Here is an 18,275-nt window from a genome sequence, read left to right on the forward strand (position 1 = left end):
TCTTCTAAGGAATTGTCTCATGAGAACCAAAGGTCGGCCACCATTCCTACTCGAGACAACCCAAGACTTATTTCGGTTTCAGATTAGAGGCTGATCACAAGCAATTTCGTACGGTTCGAATGATAAGCAAGAATGTAGGCATTACCGGACGGCACACGTCAATCGTTGCGGACACGGTAAGGAGACCGACCAGTACCTTTAAACTTCTTCAGGGTATGATAGACTAACGACCCTCCTGTTTCAAAACAATTTAGAGCAAATCAGTAGGGATATAAGAATTCGATGACGTTCATCGATCGTGACGAAACGATGGGCCCACAGGTCTGCTGAAAGCCAAGAGTCGCGAGACCTGGCGCTTCCTAGGGATGGAGACGATAACCGCATTAACAACTTGTTTTCGAGATGCCGGATTAGAACTATTTCCATGCAATCAAGAGGTTCCTCGTTTAAGGTGAGACGACTCAGGACGTTATATCGCGAGGGTATGCTTGTCTGGGGAAAGCTTATGATAAGAGCTTGGCTCTCTTGGATGACGAGGGACAGGTCGTGAGATGTCACCTAATTATCTTTATGGTTTCATCCATCCTGCACGAATTTGTAACAGATGCTACGCCATAGGCTTTGCCCGGGTCGATGTCGGGATAATACGATCCTAAGGAAAGCTTACTATCGCATAGGAACAGGCATACGAGGTCAGATGGTCAGATATCGCCAGCTAAGACGATATCTTTAGAAAGCTAGATGGCAAAGTAGTAGGTGGAAATACTTCTTTGAATACTCGCCTGCTGTTTTGCGCAGTTCTAGACGGTGATCGAGGCTAGGTATTTAACCTTATATATCTTCGGTTGCATCTGTGCCTCAGACTAGCATCTGTGCCGGATCGATGTGACGGCACATGCTTCCACGCAGTCGTATCGCACTAGCGTCCCGAAGAGGCGCAGGACGAATATGCCTCGGAATTCCTGCACCAAGAAAGCAACCAAACCTGGAATCCTTCCCCCCCAAGGCCTCAGAGTCTCGCTAGTTGGCGCAAGAATGCCTAAACCCGTTTTACTGAGCAACGTTTTTCTTGCTCAACTGGGAAACCGGGACTGGCATCCCAGGAATGATCAACCTTGCGAGCCTTGGGAGGTCGTGGGGCTCGATGCAATGGACATACGATTTTCAGGGTCAATAGTAAGGTGTTTTTCACGCAGCCAATCAAGAATAGGAAGCCCGCATTCCAGAATTATTGGCTTGGCAAAACATCGCCAGCCAAGGCCGCTAACCTCCTTGCAAGGAACGTGTGTTGGACCCGGCATCTTCCCAATCTCGAAGGACTTCTCCTGCCCAATTAAAGAAATACCAGCCTTCGGATGATCTTCGAGTTCGTACGTCTACCGCGCTAAGGAACATGGGAAACTCGGGGCAAAGGAGGTATACACCTAGCCAGCGGGGCAGGAAACCTGATACAATATCAGGTACATCTATTGCTAGTCCGGGAAATATAGAATCTCCCTAGGGCATATGGCTTGGGGTGTGACGTCTCGATACCTTCCCAATACTTCAAAGATGGATCGAGACACCAATATATGCGAAATTCCACCATTGACGCCTACCAACTCGCTCGTTCCCGTCTCGCTATTCCTTGCAGAGATAATCCGCAGGAAGCTTGTTTCTGGTAAATCACGAGTCATTAGTCGCACCTGTCGAACTTGTATAGTCGAACTGCACATCGGGCTCTTGCGCACCACCTCCTTGTCGCAACTGGCGCATCTGAGTGAATGATTGGTAGATGGTCGGATGGTATCTACACCCCTTCCCGATAACCTGAATATTGCTTAGGTAAATTCTCGGATTAGTATCTGTGGCTGCCTTAGAACCAAAGAAGATAGCCTGTATTATTCTCCGATGGCTATACCAAGTCACAGTAAGCACCCCAGATCCTAGTCTCCGAGAGCGTTATCCTTTGGAGTTCGACTGATTGTAATTGGAAGATGTCTCGGTCAGATCATGTCGGGATCTGACAGCTGCAATATGGGGGCACTCACAGCTGCGGCGGCTGGGCGGAGTGGCGTGAAACTGTGCATCATACCTCGACTGGCTATGGTATAAGGAATGTATACCATTCTTAGATGACACCAAAATCTATAAAAGTGGAGGTTCCGTCGTTTAAAATTCTAAGTTTTAAAATCATCATCACCATCATCTACAGCCTATTTCTCCTCGATAGCCTTTTCAGCACAGGTTTGCTGTATTCACAATATACTCTTCAACCGACTTGAATACATTCTTATTCGATAACTTCAAATACATTTAAAGTAACAATACCCACAAAAAAATTTCAATATGCGCGCCTCCATCATCTTGATGCCATTGTTGGCTATTGCGGCCGCTGCCCAGCGAAAGTGTGGTACTACTCAAGTTCCTGGTGCCCTCAAGGAGCAAGCCAGGGCTTTCCAGCGTGCCAATGCTCGATCCTCCTTTCCCGCCGCTATGGCTGCCAACCGAACTCTCACCATTGAGACTTATTTCCACGTCATTGGCTCCGATGAGACCGAAGAAAATGGATGGGTTCCAGACGACAAGCTCCAGAAGCAATTGGACAAGATGAACCAGGACTACAAGCAAACCGGTATCAAGTTCGACCTTAAGGAGACTACTAGAACTGTCAACAAGGAATGGGCGACTGCCGCTGTTGACGAGAATGATACAACTGTTGAATTGGCTATGAAGAAGGAACTCCGAAAGGGTGGATACTCCGCTTTGAACGTTTACTTCCGACCTCTCGGTGACAGTCTTTTGGGAATCTGCGTTTTCCCAGAAGACGTTGAGGAAGATAGCGATGAATTCTGGCTCGATGGTTGCCAAGTTCTCCACTCCACTGTTCCTGGCGGCAGCACTGAGAAGTATGATCAAGGAGCAGTAAGTTTTATTCAAACTCCCTTATAGCTTCTGCCCTAAGCAAATCAATTGACTAATCCATTACTCAATAGACTGCCACTCACGAAATCGGACACTGGTTGGGTCTTTTCCACACCTTCCAGGACGGCTGCGATGGTGGTGACCAAGTCGATGACACTCCAGCCCAGGCTGATCCCACTCAAGGATGCCCCAAGGGTAAGGACACCTGCAAGGGAGACAAATACCCCGGCGAGGACCCAATTCACAACTTCATGGACTACTCCTACGATGCCTGCATGGACGAGTTCAGCGCCGGCCAGACCACTAGAATCTTCCAATTCTGGGACAAGTACCGTGCAAAGCAAGGCGGCTCCCGCCTCCTTTGGGCTTTGTAAGCTCTCTTTGATCTTTGCTTGATCGATTTGAGTCGACTGCGGAAACAAAATACTACTTCCCTTGAAGCATATACACCATTTTTTATTACCGGTACCCCGAAGGTTTACAACAGAAGATTGCGGATACGAATGATACCACTTTTTTTTAAGGACAGAGGAAGCCGGGCGATGCGGCTTATGATATACATACATACTTGATACCCCCAAGATTTTGCTTTCTCGCATATACCCATCACGTTTTTGATATTATTCTCCTTTTCTTGTGCAACATTTATTCATTCCTTTTTCTTCCTTTTTCCTTTCTTGCATTTTCAACATTTTAATTTAGCATCTCTTTGTCGCGCTTAACAGCGATTAACTTCCTGCATATACCACTTCATATGTTTTTTCATTTTTGTTTCTTTGATACCCCAATACATATTTGAAGGAGGGCATTTAGTTATCATGTCATATACAGGATACTATGGAGTTGCATATTTACCCATACAATTGAATTGAAGTCTCTTATCAGTGACTTCGTCTATACCAACCTTATTTCCCTTAGAATGTAGCAATCAATCGAACTAGGTTTCCTGAGGGTGACATGACTCTCAAGCGATTGGACTTCCACAGAAACCCGGTTCTAAATACTTTAAGTACGCCCAAATAACACTAGTTTAATATCCATTACTTACAGAAATTTACAAATTAGCATAACATGCCCACTCGAATCTCGGGTGTCTGAATTTAAACAAGGATCCTTCGATCCGATGACCTTAATATTAATGCTTATACTAAAGAACTATTTACCTAATGAGCACCATGGCGCCATTTGGAAAGAGGGTCTGCAAGTTAGTGATTATTAGAGTAGCTCGATGACTAAAAGGATTCAGTTACCATATAACGGTCGTATTAGTCCATGTGGGGCCCTCGTGGTTTCTTTTCTTTTTTTTTCTGCTTTGGGATCATTTCTTTGAAAAGCACTCTAGTATACGCAAAGAAACACACGAGACATCTTCTCGCTGACTCTATAGGACAAATCTATAGCTTTTATGTGTAAGTTATTCACATAAGCTATATTTATAAAAATTTGGAAATTTAAAGCGATGAGCTTTTAAATTTTCTACCATGAGATTGCAGATGCATGTAGTCGAGGAGAAAGAATTCCTGGAAGAAAGATAGAGTCTAGAAGAAAGAAGGAGAAGAACAGCATGACAATGCATCATGCATTGGCTGCATTATGCTTCTTAGACGCTAAGGGAAACGAATACTACGTATATACCTTTTAACCTGCAGTGAAGTAATAGAAATGCATACGATAAGGAACTGCAATTGCGCAATAAAAAAGGGCCAGGCCGGGAGCGGAGTTCAACTTTCGATCAAACAACGTTGCAACTGCACCGTAGCCTTCTAGAATTCTGGACTTATACAAATACTATTATTCCTTATCATATTCAAAATATCTGACTTGCTATCTTAAAGATACTCCAAAGCTTAGACCTGGATCTCATACTCCCAAGTATTAGGCAAGTTAGTCTCGATTGTCATCGGCCCACAACGCTCCGCTGGTTACGGTGTCCGCTTTCGCCTATAATATACGCCACTTATGAACCTGCCATGGAAAGACCCAAGCGAACGACCAACGCATTTCTAGATCTCCAAAATGCAACAATTACCGGTACCGTCGTTTCCGGGCTTCTTCATAAGTGGAAAAAGATCTTGAGGATACATGTACTTACATGTACATGTAGCATTCCCACATGCATCCTGAGCCAAAAATGGCCTCATTCTTGCGCAACATTTCTGCCAGAAAGCTGTACGTAAAGTCAGAATTAATTTGATAATGCGAGGGGCCGAATAACCAATTACATGTGTAAAAATGTCCCTTTTTATTTAATTTTAATTGATTTTAATTGATTTTAATTGATTTGGCTCAAATTTTTTTCTCCCCCTCGTGTGGGAAGATTCGGGAACTCAATTAGTAATTAAGTCATTGGTATCTTCTCTTTCTTTCTTTTTTTTTCTTCCTCCGCTTCTTGTGTCTCCATTCTGACGTGGTCATTTTTTGTGAAACATCTCGGCGTTCTACTAAAGATAATAAATTCAAGTCGGAATATACTTGACCCACTTCAATTCTCTGGATTTAACATTGCCTTATCTAGTCCTTTTATCTAGTCCGCTACGGTGGAGCTACCTACAGCTTATTTTCGTCAGATACAAGCTACCCATTCAGCTTAGCTTATACAGCTGCAGCAGAAGATCATACGCCTCAAAGCACAATGACCAAAAACTACAACATATTCGAACAACCTCAGCGAGCTGATTCCAGGCGCGGGGCAAGATTAGACGACTACTTACCAGCCCGAGGCCGGAACGATTACAATACAACCGATGAATCGGGGTCACTTAAAAGTGACCACTTTCCGCCAAAGAATGCTATTCCGCCAGCTTCCCAGAGCCCGTTGGACCAGATAGCAACCACTTCCGCAGCTAGATTCGAGGACTATATCAAGCACGCAATGAAAACGTACGCTGAAGATCTAAAATCCAAGCTTTCGGAAGTCGAGGTGAAGGAATGCAGCTCTCCCGAAGATGGTTTCGACGGTAGACCTGCTGGTCGAACTACTGCTTTGAACAACAACGCCTTACCTCCGAGAAGACTGAATCCGTCGGTTATTTTAACCCCGGAATCTGCAGTCAATTCGGACGACGAAGATGGATACGACGATGAAGATTGGAAGCGATATGAGAAGGAAATAACCGACTCCGCAAACAACTTGAATCGAAATGTGACTGAAAAGATCGAGAAGGAGAGAAAGGAATACCTAGCCGCCGCTAAAAGGCATTATCTAAAGGCAAAAGTCGAATCTCCTGAGGATGCGAAGCGGGAGGGGGAGAAAGGGATTCTAATCTTCAAGAACTTGATGGGATGGGTTAACACCGTTTTCGACAAGGTTATTACACTCTTCCGTCAATTTTTTCGAGCGTTCTTCAACAACTTTGAGACCGCTATGTCCTGGGTTACAGAACAGCTCGCAAAAATAAGCTACAAGCACAGAATTGCGCTTGAACATTATAAAGTTAATTAAAGTCTAATATGTGGTTGTGCAGGCTTAGGTTGGGCTTATAATACCTCGAGCATATCCTCGCTCGACACATCTCCCTTTCTTTACTGGTTCCTGCGAGGTTTGCGATTCTATATTATTTAATTGGTTCTCCCCAGCCTATAGCTATTCTTAATCGATTATATTCTTTCAAACAAGGGCGAAACGGCGAACAATTAACGTTAGGATATCAGGTTTTCTTTTATTTACTCTCTCTACAGCGATTCTACTTGCTCACTTTTCAGATCTTCCAGACTGCGAATTACCCCCCCGAATGTATCCTTTAATCCGGAGTATCCTTTACAATAGATTAGTCAAAAACGACTGCAAACTAACCAGAGAATCCATGCTCCCGTGTCCTATAATCCTCTTGTCTCTTGCCAATCCTCTTCCAAAGGCACTCTAGTCCCCGGACTCCGGTGGCTCCGGATGATACTTAACCCAACTGATCTCTCCTTCCTTTGGATCCATCACACAAGAGAAATGTGTACACTCGTTTGTTATCGGCCAAGTCTGGCACCACGTAACCACATTACTCATACCAATACCTCCTTCGGCCTTCCTGCGGCCCCGCCTCCGGAACGTCTTAGGAATAGGACGACTAGTATGTTCGTATAACCTAGTTATGCAGGTTTTGCGATGTTGACTATCTTCGAGAAGTTCAAGGGCCATTCCGACTGCATCTGCATCAGTCCGTAGAGCGAATCCTTTGTAATCTTCAGGTTTCCAAGCTTCAGTGTGGGTATCATGATTTGTACCGGATATGAAATCCTCTGAAATGTTCATTTTTGCACGGCGGATATCTTTTTCTATGAACACCGCTTGCGAACCATTACACAAGGTTACATAAGCAGGGGTGCATGGTGTCTTCGCGAACTCCTGTAGAATTTCTTCAAATGTTGGCGGATTTTTTTTACCTCTCGGGAGGAGAAATGATCTAAGTTGTGAGGATACAGATGGGCGGAACCCGAGCAGAACTAGCAGCTTATGATAAGCGACTTTTGCACGCGGGGTATCCTCATCTGCTGTAGGTCGAAAGTTTAAGGATACACTCAAATCCTTCCTATTATATCAAATTCGAGCCTGTTAGCAAATTAGGTCTAGCTTCTTGGGAGTGTATAAAAACTTACCGAACTCCAGTTAGTACGCCTACAAATCCAGCATACGTAATCGCATGCGCAATCGTCTTCCCCTCCTTTTGATAATCGATCTGAATGATAAAATCCCGTAGCTCATCCATACTCCAGTCCAAAGTCCGAAAATGAACCATCTTGTCTCTATCTTCGCTCGAAGGCTCAGTGGCATGTGGATTCTCCGCTAACCGTACTGCACCAGACGTACAGCCCATGAAGGTATCCAAAAAGCTGTTAAATGCAATCATGAGGAACAACGGAATGCCAGTAACATCCACCAGTCCTTTGATTTCATCTTGTTCTTCAGAGTTGTGAACCCGACGAAGGATGACTCGAGCAATGAAGGATATTAATTTGTTATACGGAAGGGTGGCGAGTATGCTGTCAAAGAGAGGGGTTAATTCGAGGAATTGGTCTTTGAAGTCTTTTCCTATCTCTTGGTATCTTTGGCGGGGAGGGAGGTCGAGATTGACAATGTAAACCGGAGGACGTGGGCCACCAATTAGATCTGGCTTGGGGTCCTTCTCACTTGGTTGTGAATTTAGCACTTCAAATGAGCTCTCCGGTGGAATTTCCATGATCGTATCCATGGCCCAGGGTAACCGGCGGTATCGAAGCTTACAAGAGGCGAGCAATGAATATGAAGTTGACCTCGAGCCGCAATAGACGGGTACAGGTTAGGGTCTAATGATTTTGACAGAGAACGAGAGATGAATAGAAGGTGAAGAGGAGAGTTGTGAAACGAAAGGAAAGAAATTTGTGTTTTTATTTCAACAACCCAACTCCAACTAAAAGATTCGATGGCTTTAGGTGACGAGGTCCTACCGCGATCTCGATATTGACCTCCTACAGCCGCCACAATACAAGTTACATATAAAGTACTCCAAGAACACCAAAACCGATGTGCATCTCATCTCAAGCCTTTCAGGTACAGAATATATATGTACGTGTAGTCGCGTCCAGTTGTTTTTGTGGAATCCAAAAGCGCAGCATAGCAACCTGATAACCCGGTTGCATGTTGCAGGATCTCATGCATGATGTCGCATGTCGCGGGGCTGTCAGCTAGCTTAGCTTAGCTTGGAACATCCACATTACTTCGCCTCATCCATGCTTCTTATGTGCCACAGAGTGGCTTCAAGATGGCAGCATCATCCAATCATGATCCGTTCCGACAAATCGAGAGCAAAATACCACATCAACGCGCTTGTGAGAGTAGGATGGGACGCAGATATGAGACGGCTGGAGAATAACATTAATTAAGGAAGAAAACAAGGTGAGTTAGAACAAGAATTTGAAGAATGTACAAAGAGAATTCTGAGGTTAGTTTCTATTTGACAAAAATTCAAAATAAGTCCTCTGAGTTGTTGAAACGCAGCTGCACAGTATCTCCCTTATTTTGCCCTGAAAATCTACCGATTAACGATTTCCCTTGCAATATATGGTTTGATATTGCTTCCCACCGGCTCTAAGTCATCTTCGTTGGTTTGCCCTAGCCTAAAAAGGTTCCTAGATTAGTTTAATGTTCCAGCTTTTGTCGAAGTGATAGCGCTGTTCTTCATTTTCAAACCTCTTCGAGACTTGGCTTATGGGAGCCGTCGGAAATCTCGGTCGCTTCGATGACAACAATGGTGCTGTCACATTCAGAGGAGGACGTAGATCCAAGACATTTGCCGTTCTCCTGTCCGGTATTGTGGAGGACCTTGCAAAGAGCAATCGAGAGATCTTTCAGAAAGCTTCCAGACCCGGGATCTAAATCTATTTGCATATTGCTGCTGATAAATCGCTTCAAATGCATGAGCTTCTTATCAGCATGGAGAGCGCTGATCCAGTCGACAAGCTGAGATGCTGAAATTTTGATCTCCTCGTTGCCTTCATTTCTGATATGGGCGTTAAAGTACTTGTAAAGTTCCATTACACATGGTGCGATGTCAGGGCCCCAGTGGTAGTACGTGAACGAACGGCCAAGCTCCTCGATGATTTCTTCAACAAGGCCATGGCACTCAACGTTGGTAGCTAGCTTTACCAAGCTGCGGACGAAAGAGATATGGGGTCCCGCCTTATTGTCTGGAAGCGAAAGTTTGAACGGAAGGCCATAGAGGTAGGCAAGGTACCAATCCATGGCAACTGGATGTTCGTCTGAAGAATAGGAGTACTGGCCGACTCCACATTTTCCACTCTGGAGCAGCTCGTTGAAGAATGGAGACTTTTCCTTAACGCGGTGGCTTTCAACATGAAATATGCACAGCTGGCTGTCAGAACCAGCACGTATCGTGAAATCCGTAGGAAAGGGAGCATAGCGAGGTCTAGAACCGCATTAGTCAAGTTCACACAAGATTCTCCATCCCGTATAGGACCAAACCTACGCTGACCACAACCTAAAGCCGTCATGTCGGAGGCTATAGAAGCTTGCTTGTCAACTCTTTGATCTTGTTATTTCGCTTTGCTATGATCTTACTATTCAACGTATAGATCCTCGTCCAAAGACTTAGGTCGATTTTCTTCCGGTCCCAGCTCAAGAAGAGACTCTCCGAGACCTTCTAGCTGTTTGTAGAGCCCCGGCTGATGATCTAGCCCCGGACCTAGGTTGGATTCACCAACAACGATGGTAGTCTCAGAAGCAGGGTCTTCCAGGACACCGGCCTCTACAAGCAAGGTCATGAAGCTGGAAACGGGTTCGGGTGGGTCAGTGAGGGCTTTCAAGTATCGAATTATTGATTCGGCACAGATATCTTCATTTGGCGTCGCTCGATGCTCGTAGTAGGAGTATCTCATCTCCTCGTACTTTTCGGCTTCTTCTTTCGAGACACCCAATTCAGAAGCGAAAGGGAGATCAAAGATGAAGTCTGCGAGTGATGGAGCCGTGTGTCCTCCCATAGCTTCGTCGGTTGGATGAAGTAGTGCGTATAAGAGCAATTTGACAATAACGAGGAGTCTAAAGCGGCCAAGGAGGTTGAGGTCCGAGACACATCAATAACGGAGGTCTGGATTCGGAGGACGTTGAAAGATCAATGCCAAAAGATTGAATTCATGAAGAGGGTTATGACCCAGTGAAGGAGGGTACATAGTTACGTGGAAGAGACTGCGAGAAGAGGTTGGTTATGGGACCAGAGATGCGGCTCTGACTTGGTCTTGTTGCTGGGCAACAACAGTGAAGATAACCATGAACGCGCCTTCGCCATTTTCGGCCACAGTTATATCAGGCTGGCTACACCACCTAGGAGCGACAAGCTTCAGGCTTTAAGTTATCAGTATATGCTATAATACTAGTAGTTATATGTACTTAGTTTAGATGAATGGAAAGTACAAGGACCCCCTTTCTGAAATCTAAGTCTATAGAATGCAAGGACTACAGTACTCTTCAAGCAATCATATGTATGGACTAAAGTTTCCCACTCTCAGCCTTTCTCCCTTCTCCATTACCCACACGGGTACCTGCGCCAGTGTCTTCAATGACTCCCTTAATCCGTGGCCCAAATTTGCCTTCTTTTTGTAAAAGCTTGATCACTTCATCATCTCCCATCTTGTCCACATACTCAAAATCCGGATTCTTACCAAAGGCTACTCTCGCAGCATCAACTACAATCCTTGCCGTCATGCCCCAGACTTTGTAATTAACCATTTTCTTATCATGAGTGCCCCCTCCACTTCTTCTACCCCCTTCCAGGTTCCCGGTGGCGTATGCTTGGGCTTCGTCTTCTAAAACTTGTGTCGAATCTCTTCTCTGCACGACAACAGGGCTTGTATAAACATTGAATTGATGCCCCCTCCACTTGATTCCATACCACTCAAGCCACTGTCCCTCGTACCATCCTGTCTTTCCCGTTGGAACAGTACCCCAGTCGATATCAACCGTCGATTCAGAAATTTTCTCGTCAGGACTGAATTCAAACTCCGGATTTTGATAATCCGATTCCAAGAATGCTCTCAGCGGTACCGTGAACACCGACGCCACTTCCTTAGGGTCAAGCCGAGGGATTAAAAACTCTTCAGCATTCACCTTGGAGCCAGAATACCCCGGCTTAGTGTGCAATAGCGCAACAACAGGTCGAACGCCAAGTTGGTTTCTCGACAGGTTAGTTGGCATTTCGCATAGATGAGTTACAGTAAATGGAGAAGGGAGGAGGTCATTTCTAGAGGGTAGACCAATCTCCTCAGATGCTTCTCTGCGGGCAGTTTCAAAAGCAGTCTCCGTTGGCGAATCAGCTTTGCCTAACAAAGGTAATGATTCGTTAGCCAGCATTCAATGTTAATTTCAGGATCTATACTATGGAACCCACCTCCAGGCAAAGCTACCTGGCCAGCGAAAGTGCGCAGGTTGCTCGAACGTTCCGTCAAGACGACACTGTTTGCCCAAACGAACTAGCTATTAGCGAACCTTGAACCCCCCTTACACTTTAAAACCACAGCAAGAAAACCAGGGATATAAGTAAAAGACATACCGAAGCTCTCCCTTCGAATCTGGAAACAGTAATATCAAAACTGCAGCTCGGCGCGAAACATCAAATTCATTCCATTGATCTGACGGAGGTTTGTAGTTCTTCAGGCGGCTGATAACTTCCTGTAGAGCCTTGAGGCTGTCGCTATCTACGTCGCTACTCATCGTTGTCACATAAGGAAATGATATATGAAGCCCAAGAGGGAGGTGAAGGTGCCTGGATCTTGGGATGAGGGATGTTATCCTCGGTAGACGGTGGAGTATGGTCATATCACGTGACCTATGACACTGAGGGTGCTGGTGTACAGCCTGTGTTACGCCCGCATTTTAACCCATGGGCAACGCACAACCCCTCTTGAGTTACGGCCGGAGCTAGCAGGTAACGTTACCAGCCTCGTGCGCGTGCGAGCCGACACTCGACTCCCCGTGAAGATAGAATGCGGGGTCAAACATGTGAATCGTAACTATACGATCGTAAATAATATTCTTTTCACTTATGTCCTCGAAAACTGGAGGACATTGTTTTTAGGATTTTACATACTGGCTAATGGCTTGGAGACAGGAGCACGCTTATAATTAAGTATATTCATATATTAGACTTGCAAAATTCATATTCAAGATGTAGAAGGGATGCGTGAATTTCCAGATATCTTTCTGAAATTATATAGATATATCCGTACAAGTCTCCTCAGACATTTGGTTATCAATACACTATCAATGCGTCTGATTGTCGTACATTGAACAACAAGTTAGTACCCATATAGCGAAAGGATCGCCTATGAACCCTGCGGCTTGGCTTTCGCTGTCCAACGTTACGGCCCAGCACTTGGGCGGGGGGAAGACCCAATATTATTTATAGAACGGCAGATTCTGGGTATAAAAGCCAGAGCTCGTAGTATTGATTGACATTGACATCTATGCTTCGCTTTCAAAAAACGGTATATATAACGTTAATCAAGTTGACATTAATTAGCTTATCAGATTTACATAAATACGAAATACATATATACTATGTCACTGTGTAGAAAATTACAATATATTGGAATACTTTGTCTCGTACCTAGAGCCGGAAGGGAATGCTAGACAATTCTCATTTTTGATATTTGAAACAGGAGCAAAGATAAGCGGTTCCTTCGGTATGCGAGATGACGGATCCGAATGTTGTTCCATTGTCTTTACGTCGTGTTAATTTTCAGTAGAAATGGATGACCATAATCCAAAATATCAGGAAATGGGAATTCATTTGTCGATTAAGTGATGGTCAAGGTATCACGAGTAACTAGTCTACGCCCGTAGGAACTTCTGAAAGGGTCGAGATTCATATTCCTATAGTTATTTAAAATGATCCGATTTTTCTTAATAATATTCTTTCAAATCAAATATCGTGCGAATTGAAATCAAAAGACGACTTTACCAAGAGTATGGTTATCGAAATGCATAGATCTCTTCGTATAAAATTTATGTTACGTAGTCCTAGATTCAATCGTACGCGTATGGATGTCGATGCTCTATGGTGGTTAGCCTTGGACCGACAATTAGTCAATATAAATTAATTAATACTTAATAAATTAAAAAATCACCCCTGGAATGTTACACCAGACTCATTGAGAATATATTAATACGAGGGTAAAACTCTAATACCTCTTGAGTCTCAACCACAAAATTCAGCGTGCAGAATCCAGGATGACAAAGAAACCAATGTGCATGATGCAACGCATGCAGAACCGTAAGCAAAGCCTTGTAAAATGCGTCTCGAGGCTAGTAAAATGCTTCTGGTCTTAATATCCTGCAGGCCTGCAATTGACCTACGGCCCGCCCACCCCGCAGCTTGAAGCACTGTTATCGATTGCATCGCCACGAGCCGGCCTACAAATCTCAAAAAGTCTCAAATCAAATTCTGTTTGAATAACCTTAAAAGACTTCCAGATCCCCGGATCAGCCGTTTTTTGGATCTCGCGTTGCACCGGAATCAGCATCGGGAAGCACGTAAGCATCCTGACGTCCAACAGACTGTTTGGGATATCGCAAGCACAGTCCAAGCGTATGCAGAACCGAGACGCTAGTGACGGAGCTGCAGAGTTGAGCCCTTTTCTCAAGGGGGACGATGGCTGCATTATCATCTACTTTGCAGAGAATCGACTAGATGCTGCACTCGAAGGGGCTGTAGCCCGTGATTATAGAACATCTATAGCTAGGTTCTTGAAGGTAAAAAAAATCTTGCAGGTATCAATGCCTGAAACCCGATCAGCCAAATTAAGCGGGAGTGAAACTGGGGACGGGGAAAATACAATCTGAGGGATTTCTTCCTTTGGCAAATAGATGGTCAGTATAAAAATCTAGATCGAGATACATCTACAAAATATAGGCCTGATGCTCCGGAAAAACAAATCAGTACCATTGAGGGCTATTTGATGACTTACTAGGGATAGTTCGATAAGAATGCATGCTCTGTGATTAACTTGATACACTGGGTTCTAGGAGATCTGAGCTGACAATAACCATTGGGCGAAAAGTCCAGGGTTTTTGTCAAGGGGCGGTGCGAATTATCTTGGATTATCCAATTCTCCTATGACATAGTACATGTATGTTCACATAACTGGTATTGGATAGTATACATATGTCAATGTATTGCAGATATGCGAAAGGAATCATCCGGCCATCCAGAGGTAGACCATGTTAACGTTAGTACAATAAGATCGAGAGATGTGCGGTTGATGCATGGCTGGATAGGGCTAGCTCCACCATAAGCAGCTCGTATTCGATGTTGTGGTTGAGTGCAAGTTATGGTCTGCGGGTGCGTTGAGGAGCCCGGCGACAAGGATTGTTCGGTGGGACCGTGAAAGCTCACACTTCGAGACTTCCAACATGCATTTGATTCTTCACCCCACAAGCCCCAGCTCACTACTCACTGGGCCAGTTGAATTCACGAAGCTGCAGGTTCTTTTTGCTGCCTATTTGGCACAGCATTTCGTCCTAAGTTGAAGCCCGTACGAAAGTATTTGCGGCCCTAGAGGGTTTCCTAGGATTGATCACTGGGTGCAGCTGGCACTCGCCGGTACTTCCTGCTGACCCGACCCACGCATCCGACACCCAGTTTACAAATACCGAGAATGATAGGGCCACAGCGCCACGATCTTGATGATTGATCTCTTAAACATTTGCAACCTCAGGAGATAATTATATAAACTGACAGCTCCTTTACGCGGTGGAGCCAACTAGTCGACGATGAAATCCTTTCGGCTCAGACAGGCGGCTCGGGGTCAAGCAACCAAGCTTCGACTGAGCCATGCAGCCGGTTTCAAAGGTTATGCTGCTACTGGCAGGACTGCATGCACGAGCGGAGACTGGCTACTCAACGGATAGCCCGAAATAATAGCAAATTCGTCTCCCGTCGAATCGAACCTGAACTCAACTAGTCCAGCTTCGAAATTCTAGTGGATTTGTCTTGAGTCCGACAGCTGGATATTACGAACGCTAGTCCAAGTTGAAAACAATTGCATAGCCGACACCAGAAAGCTCTGTTGCAATGTTGGATTAGTGAGCCATTCGATGGTACGAGATATCTACCCCGCCGTAACATTTTTTTGACCAGGTTTTTCGTCTGATGATGAATAGATATTCTCTAGTTATATGCAGAACCCGGCATAACTTTGCCCCTAATACAGAGTAACTCCGCCGAACGGGCGGGGTTTTTGAATAGGGTACTATTCAACATGAAATACCGCCGTGAAATGCGTATGCATGGAGTTTCTCTTAAGCTCTTGTTGTTGGAGTTCCTCGCACAGAGGTCCCTCCACGTGCCTGGCCTTGTACTATTGTGCTCCTTCGGCAGCGGCTTTTGTCAAACCTCCTGGTGATAAGCACCCATGTTGCGTGTTACTATTTCCAGTGCTTAAATTCTGTCTCGGGAAGGCGAATATAGGTGCAATGGTGTTAAACGTTGATGGAAAGATCCTCAATGCAGAAGACACCCTTCGCTCCTGTGGCCGACCCCTGTTGGTTCCCAGTCCGGCCCTCGATGGGGTATTTGGTTGCCGGGGTCTCTGCTTTTTTTTTGGAAATGGGTGGTTGAAGCTCGCCATGTTTTGGCTCGCTTACCTCGCAATTCGATTTTCTTTTTAAGTCTCCCTTGTCTCCAACGTTACATTCGACCTTCTCGCACGCACTTCTACTTGCCCTTCGCCTCTCAAAAAGCCCGTTGATCTTCGAGGCCTCATTTTCTTAAACTATTTCTTGGATATCGATGTCATCTTCCTAGAGGGGAGATTTGCATTGGATGGTCTGATACTTACGTCGTAACAGCCCCCAGTAAGAGTTTCGACGACTCTGCAACATCGCCTACAAATGTTGCATACTTCTATTATCGACAAAACGAGACCGTGAGGCTCGAAATTAATCGCAAAGAATAATATAGCCCTGTTCTCTCAACCGGCCCGAAGCGCGGTATTCAATGCACTGAATCAATAAAACATATCGATTTTGGTTTTGATATTTTTCAAAAGGGACTGCGCAGTTGTCACCTGCAGGAACGCCACCAGCCGAGTAGCGCGTCCACCTCCGTTCGGGCACGGAACCCATTTGCTCGCGCCCACGATGCCTCGACCTACACAGAGAATATCTTCTCTCCCTCCATTTTCACATCATGCACGACAATCTCTCGACGATTCTTCTCTTCCAACACTTCCTCATCCACCGTCACCTCCTTCAGACCCGACATTCTCTGGCATCACGAATGGGGGGTTTAATTCTAATTTTCACCGCTATAGCACCATTCCATTGATCTCAAGTGTCGCAGCAGAGCCCGAATCGGATGGAGAAACTGAATCCTTCTCTTACATGAATAACCTGAACACAGGGGTATATAATAGTCTCAGCCGAATTCCTTCTTACCGACTTCCCTCGCCGGTTTCACTACCCTCACGCCACAATAGTCGAATACAACGGGATCGCGGTATGAGTGCGAGTCCTGTTAGTTCAATCAGCGCTGTGGATGCTCCCATTACGAATCGATATAGTTACTTAATCCAACCATCAGTCGGGATGTCCCAAAATCCCACTTCTTCAGACATTTCCTATCCTTCTCTCCCATCTTCTCAAGATCAAAATCCTGTAGCATTAACGATGGGCCTACCACAAAACGTGGATTCATACAACCAAGCACAAACATCCCGTTTTCAAGGGCAACTAACAACAATAAATGAATCGACAACCAATCTACCCGGGACAAGCAACCAGCGACCTGGTAGTCAATCAACGAGCCAGCCGCAATACGCCATTCCACCGCCTTCTCCACCACCTGCACTAACAGTAACATACGACATTCCGCCTCGTCCTCAATTCTCTTCCGCGGACAACACACTGCCCGCTCCACCCCCAAGCACTTTTCAGAGATTGCGTTCTGCCGCCCATTCACGATTTGGCCGAATACCTAATGTGTTTATACACCAAGGGCCTCCGCGGCCTCTTTCGCTCTCTTATTTACTGAGGCGTCGAAGACCGAGCAACCACCCGCCAACCCCTGCATTAGCAATAGTAGGATTGGTAACCAGCATCCTCGTTTTCATCTCCCTGATGACATTTCTATGGGTATCGACGTTTGCAGCCAATATCGTTGCCATTGTATATGCATTCTCAGTCCTAGTCGCCTGCACATGGGTGCTTGTTGACTACAATCAAAAGAAGATGAGGGCGAGGATAGATGAAGAGGCAGGTGGTTCCCGGTCAAGTTTGTTTACTGGCAGCGGGACACGGCAAGAGATGGATATGGTGCAAGAAAGCGAAATTATTGTTATACCGAGGATGCCAGTACACAGAGTCGTTGGAGAGGGAGAAGCAGATCCTGAACTCCCGCCATATACTCGAGGGGACGCAGCTGAGATATTGGATATACCGGTTCCACCACCGCCGAACCCTTAAGATGATTTGTTTTGTTTGCATAGTCTTGCTCTTTTTTTACTATTTTCTTTATTACCTTTTAACTGAAGCGATTTCTCGGATACCGTTCTGCATATGCGACAAGGGTATATATATACTGGCCACTCACTTTGGCGTTTGATTATATTTTTATTTTTTACCATTTCACCAATATTCAGCATCTAGCAAGCAGGGGTTCATAAGTTTTACTATTTGAAGATCTGTATCAAATAATATCTAGTGATATTGTTAAGCACTGGTTAGGGACTGATTTTTATTTTATCTTCTTGGTAGAAGTGATTCTAAAGGCCCTCAAAGTTGGAGACACCCCGGGCATGCATGAAGCAAAGAACGACATGAAAATCAAAACAGCCGTTCTAAACCCATAAACAATCAAGATTGATTCATCCAATTTACTAAATATTGCAAATCA

At 45.1% G+C, this 18,275-nt stretch overlaps 6 protein-coding genes across 6 annotated transcripts; 3 read left to right on the plus strand and 3 right to left on the minus strand.

Moving 5' to 3' along the window:
• Nucleotides 1–2,328: 2,328 nt before the first annotated feature.
• On the plus strand, nucleotides 2,329–3,278 carry AOL_s00078g335 (uncharacterized protein; the record flags this gene model as incomplete). The annotated part of the gene is made up of 2 exons (XM_011123598.1): nucleotides 2,329–2,904; nucleotides 2,976–3,278. 2 exons carry the CDS (start codon nucleotides 2,329–2,331, stop codon nucleotides 3,276–3,278), a joined length of 879 nt encoding a protein of 292 aa, XP_011121900.1.
• A 2,258-nt stretch (nucleotides 3,279–5,536) lies between these two features.
• On the plus strand, nucleotides 5,537–6,346 carry AOL_s00078g336 (uncharacterized protein; the record flags this gene model as incomplete). The annotated part of the gene is made up of 1 exon (XM_011123599.1): nucleotides 5,537–6,346. One exon carries the CDS (start codon nucleotides 5,537–5,539, stop codon nucleotides 6,344–6,346), a length of 810 nt encoding a protein of 269 aa, XP_011121901.1.
• Nucleotides 6,347–6,763: 417 nt separating this feature from the next.
• On the minus strand, nucleotides 6,764–8,084 carry AOL_s00078g337 (uncharacterized protein; the record flags this gene model as incomplete). The annotated part of the gene is made up of 2 exons (XM_011123600.1): nucleotides 6,764–7,424; nucleotides 7,492–8,084. The coding sequence occupies 2 exons, from the start codon at nucleotides 8,082–8,084 to the stop codon at nucleotides 6,764–6,766; spliced, it is 1,254 nt and encodes a 417-aa protein (XP_011121902.1).
• A 971-nt stretch (nucleotides 8,085–9,055) lies between these two features.
• On the minus strand, nucleotides 9,056–10,368 carry AOL_s00078g338 (uncharacterized protein; the record flags this gene model as incomplete). The annotated part of the gene is made up of 3 exons (XM_011123601.1): nucleotides 9,056–9,797; nucleotides 9,858–9,890; nucleotides 9,950–10,368. The coding sequence occupies 3 exons, from the start codon at nucleotides 10,366–10,368 to the stop codon at nucleotides 9,056–9,058; spliced, it is 1,194 nt and encodes a 397-aa protein (XP_011121903.1).
• Nucleotides 10,369–10,873: 505 nt separating this feature from the next.
• AOL_s00078g339 (uncharacterized protein) lies at nucleotides 10,874–12,094 on the minus strand (the record flags this gene model as incomplete). The annotated part of the gene is made up of 3 exons (XM_011123602.1): nucleotides 10,874–11,703; nucleotides 11,772–11,836; nucleotides 11,934–12,094. 3 exons carry the CDS (start codon nucleotides 12,092–12,094, stop codon nucleotides 10,874–10,876), a joined length of 1,056 nt encoding a protein of 351 aa, XP_011121904.1.
• A 4,428-nt stretch (nucleotides 12,095–16,522) lies between these two features.
• On the plus strand, nucleotides 16,523–17,845 carry AOL_s00078g340 (uncharacterized protein; the record flags this gene model as incomplete). Its single annotated transcript, XM_011123603.1, has 1 exon — nucleotides 16,523–17,845. The coding sequence occupies one exon, from the start codon at nucleotides 16,523–16,525 to the stop codon at nucleotides 17,843–17,845; it is 1,323 nt and encodes a 440-aa protein (XP_011121905.1).
• Between the last annotated feature and the right edge of the window lie 430 nt (nucleotides 17,846–18,275).

Source organism: Orbilia oligospora (assembly GCF_000225545.1).
Source record: "Orbilia oligospora ATCC 24927 unplaced genomic scaffold scaffold00078, whole genome shotgun sequence".
In the NCBI taxonomy this organism is placed as follows: Eukaryota; Fungi; Ascomycota; class Orbiliomycetes; order Orbiliales; family Orbiliaceae; genus Orbilia; species Orbilia oligospora.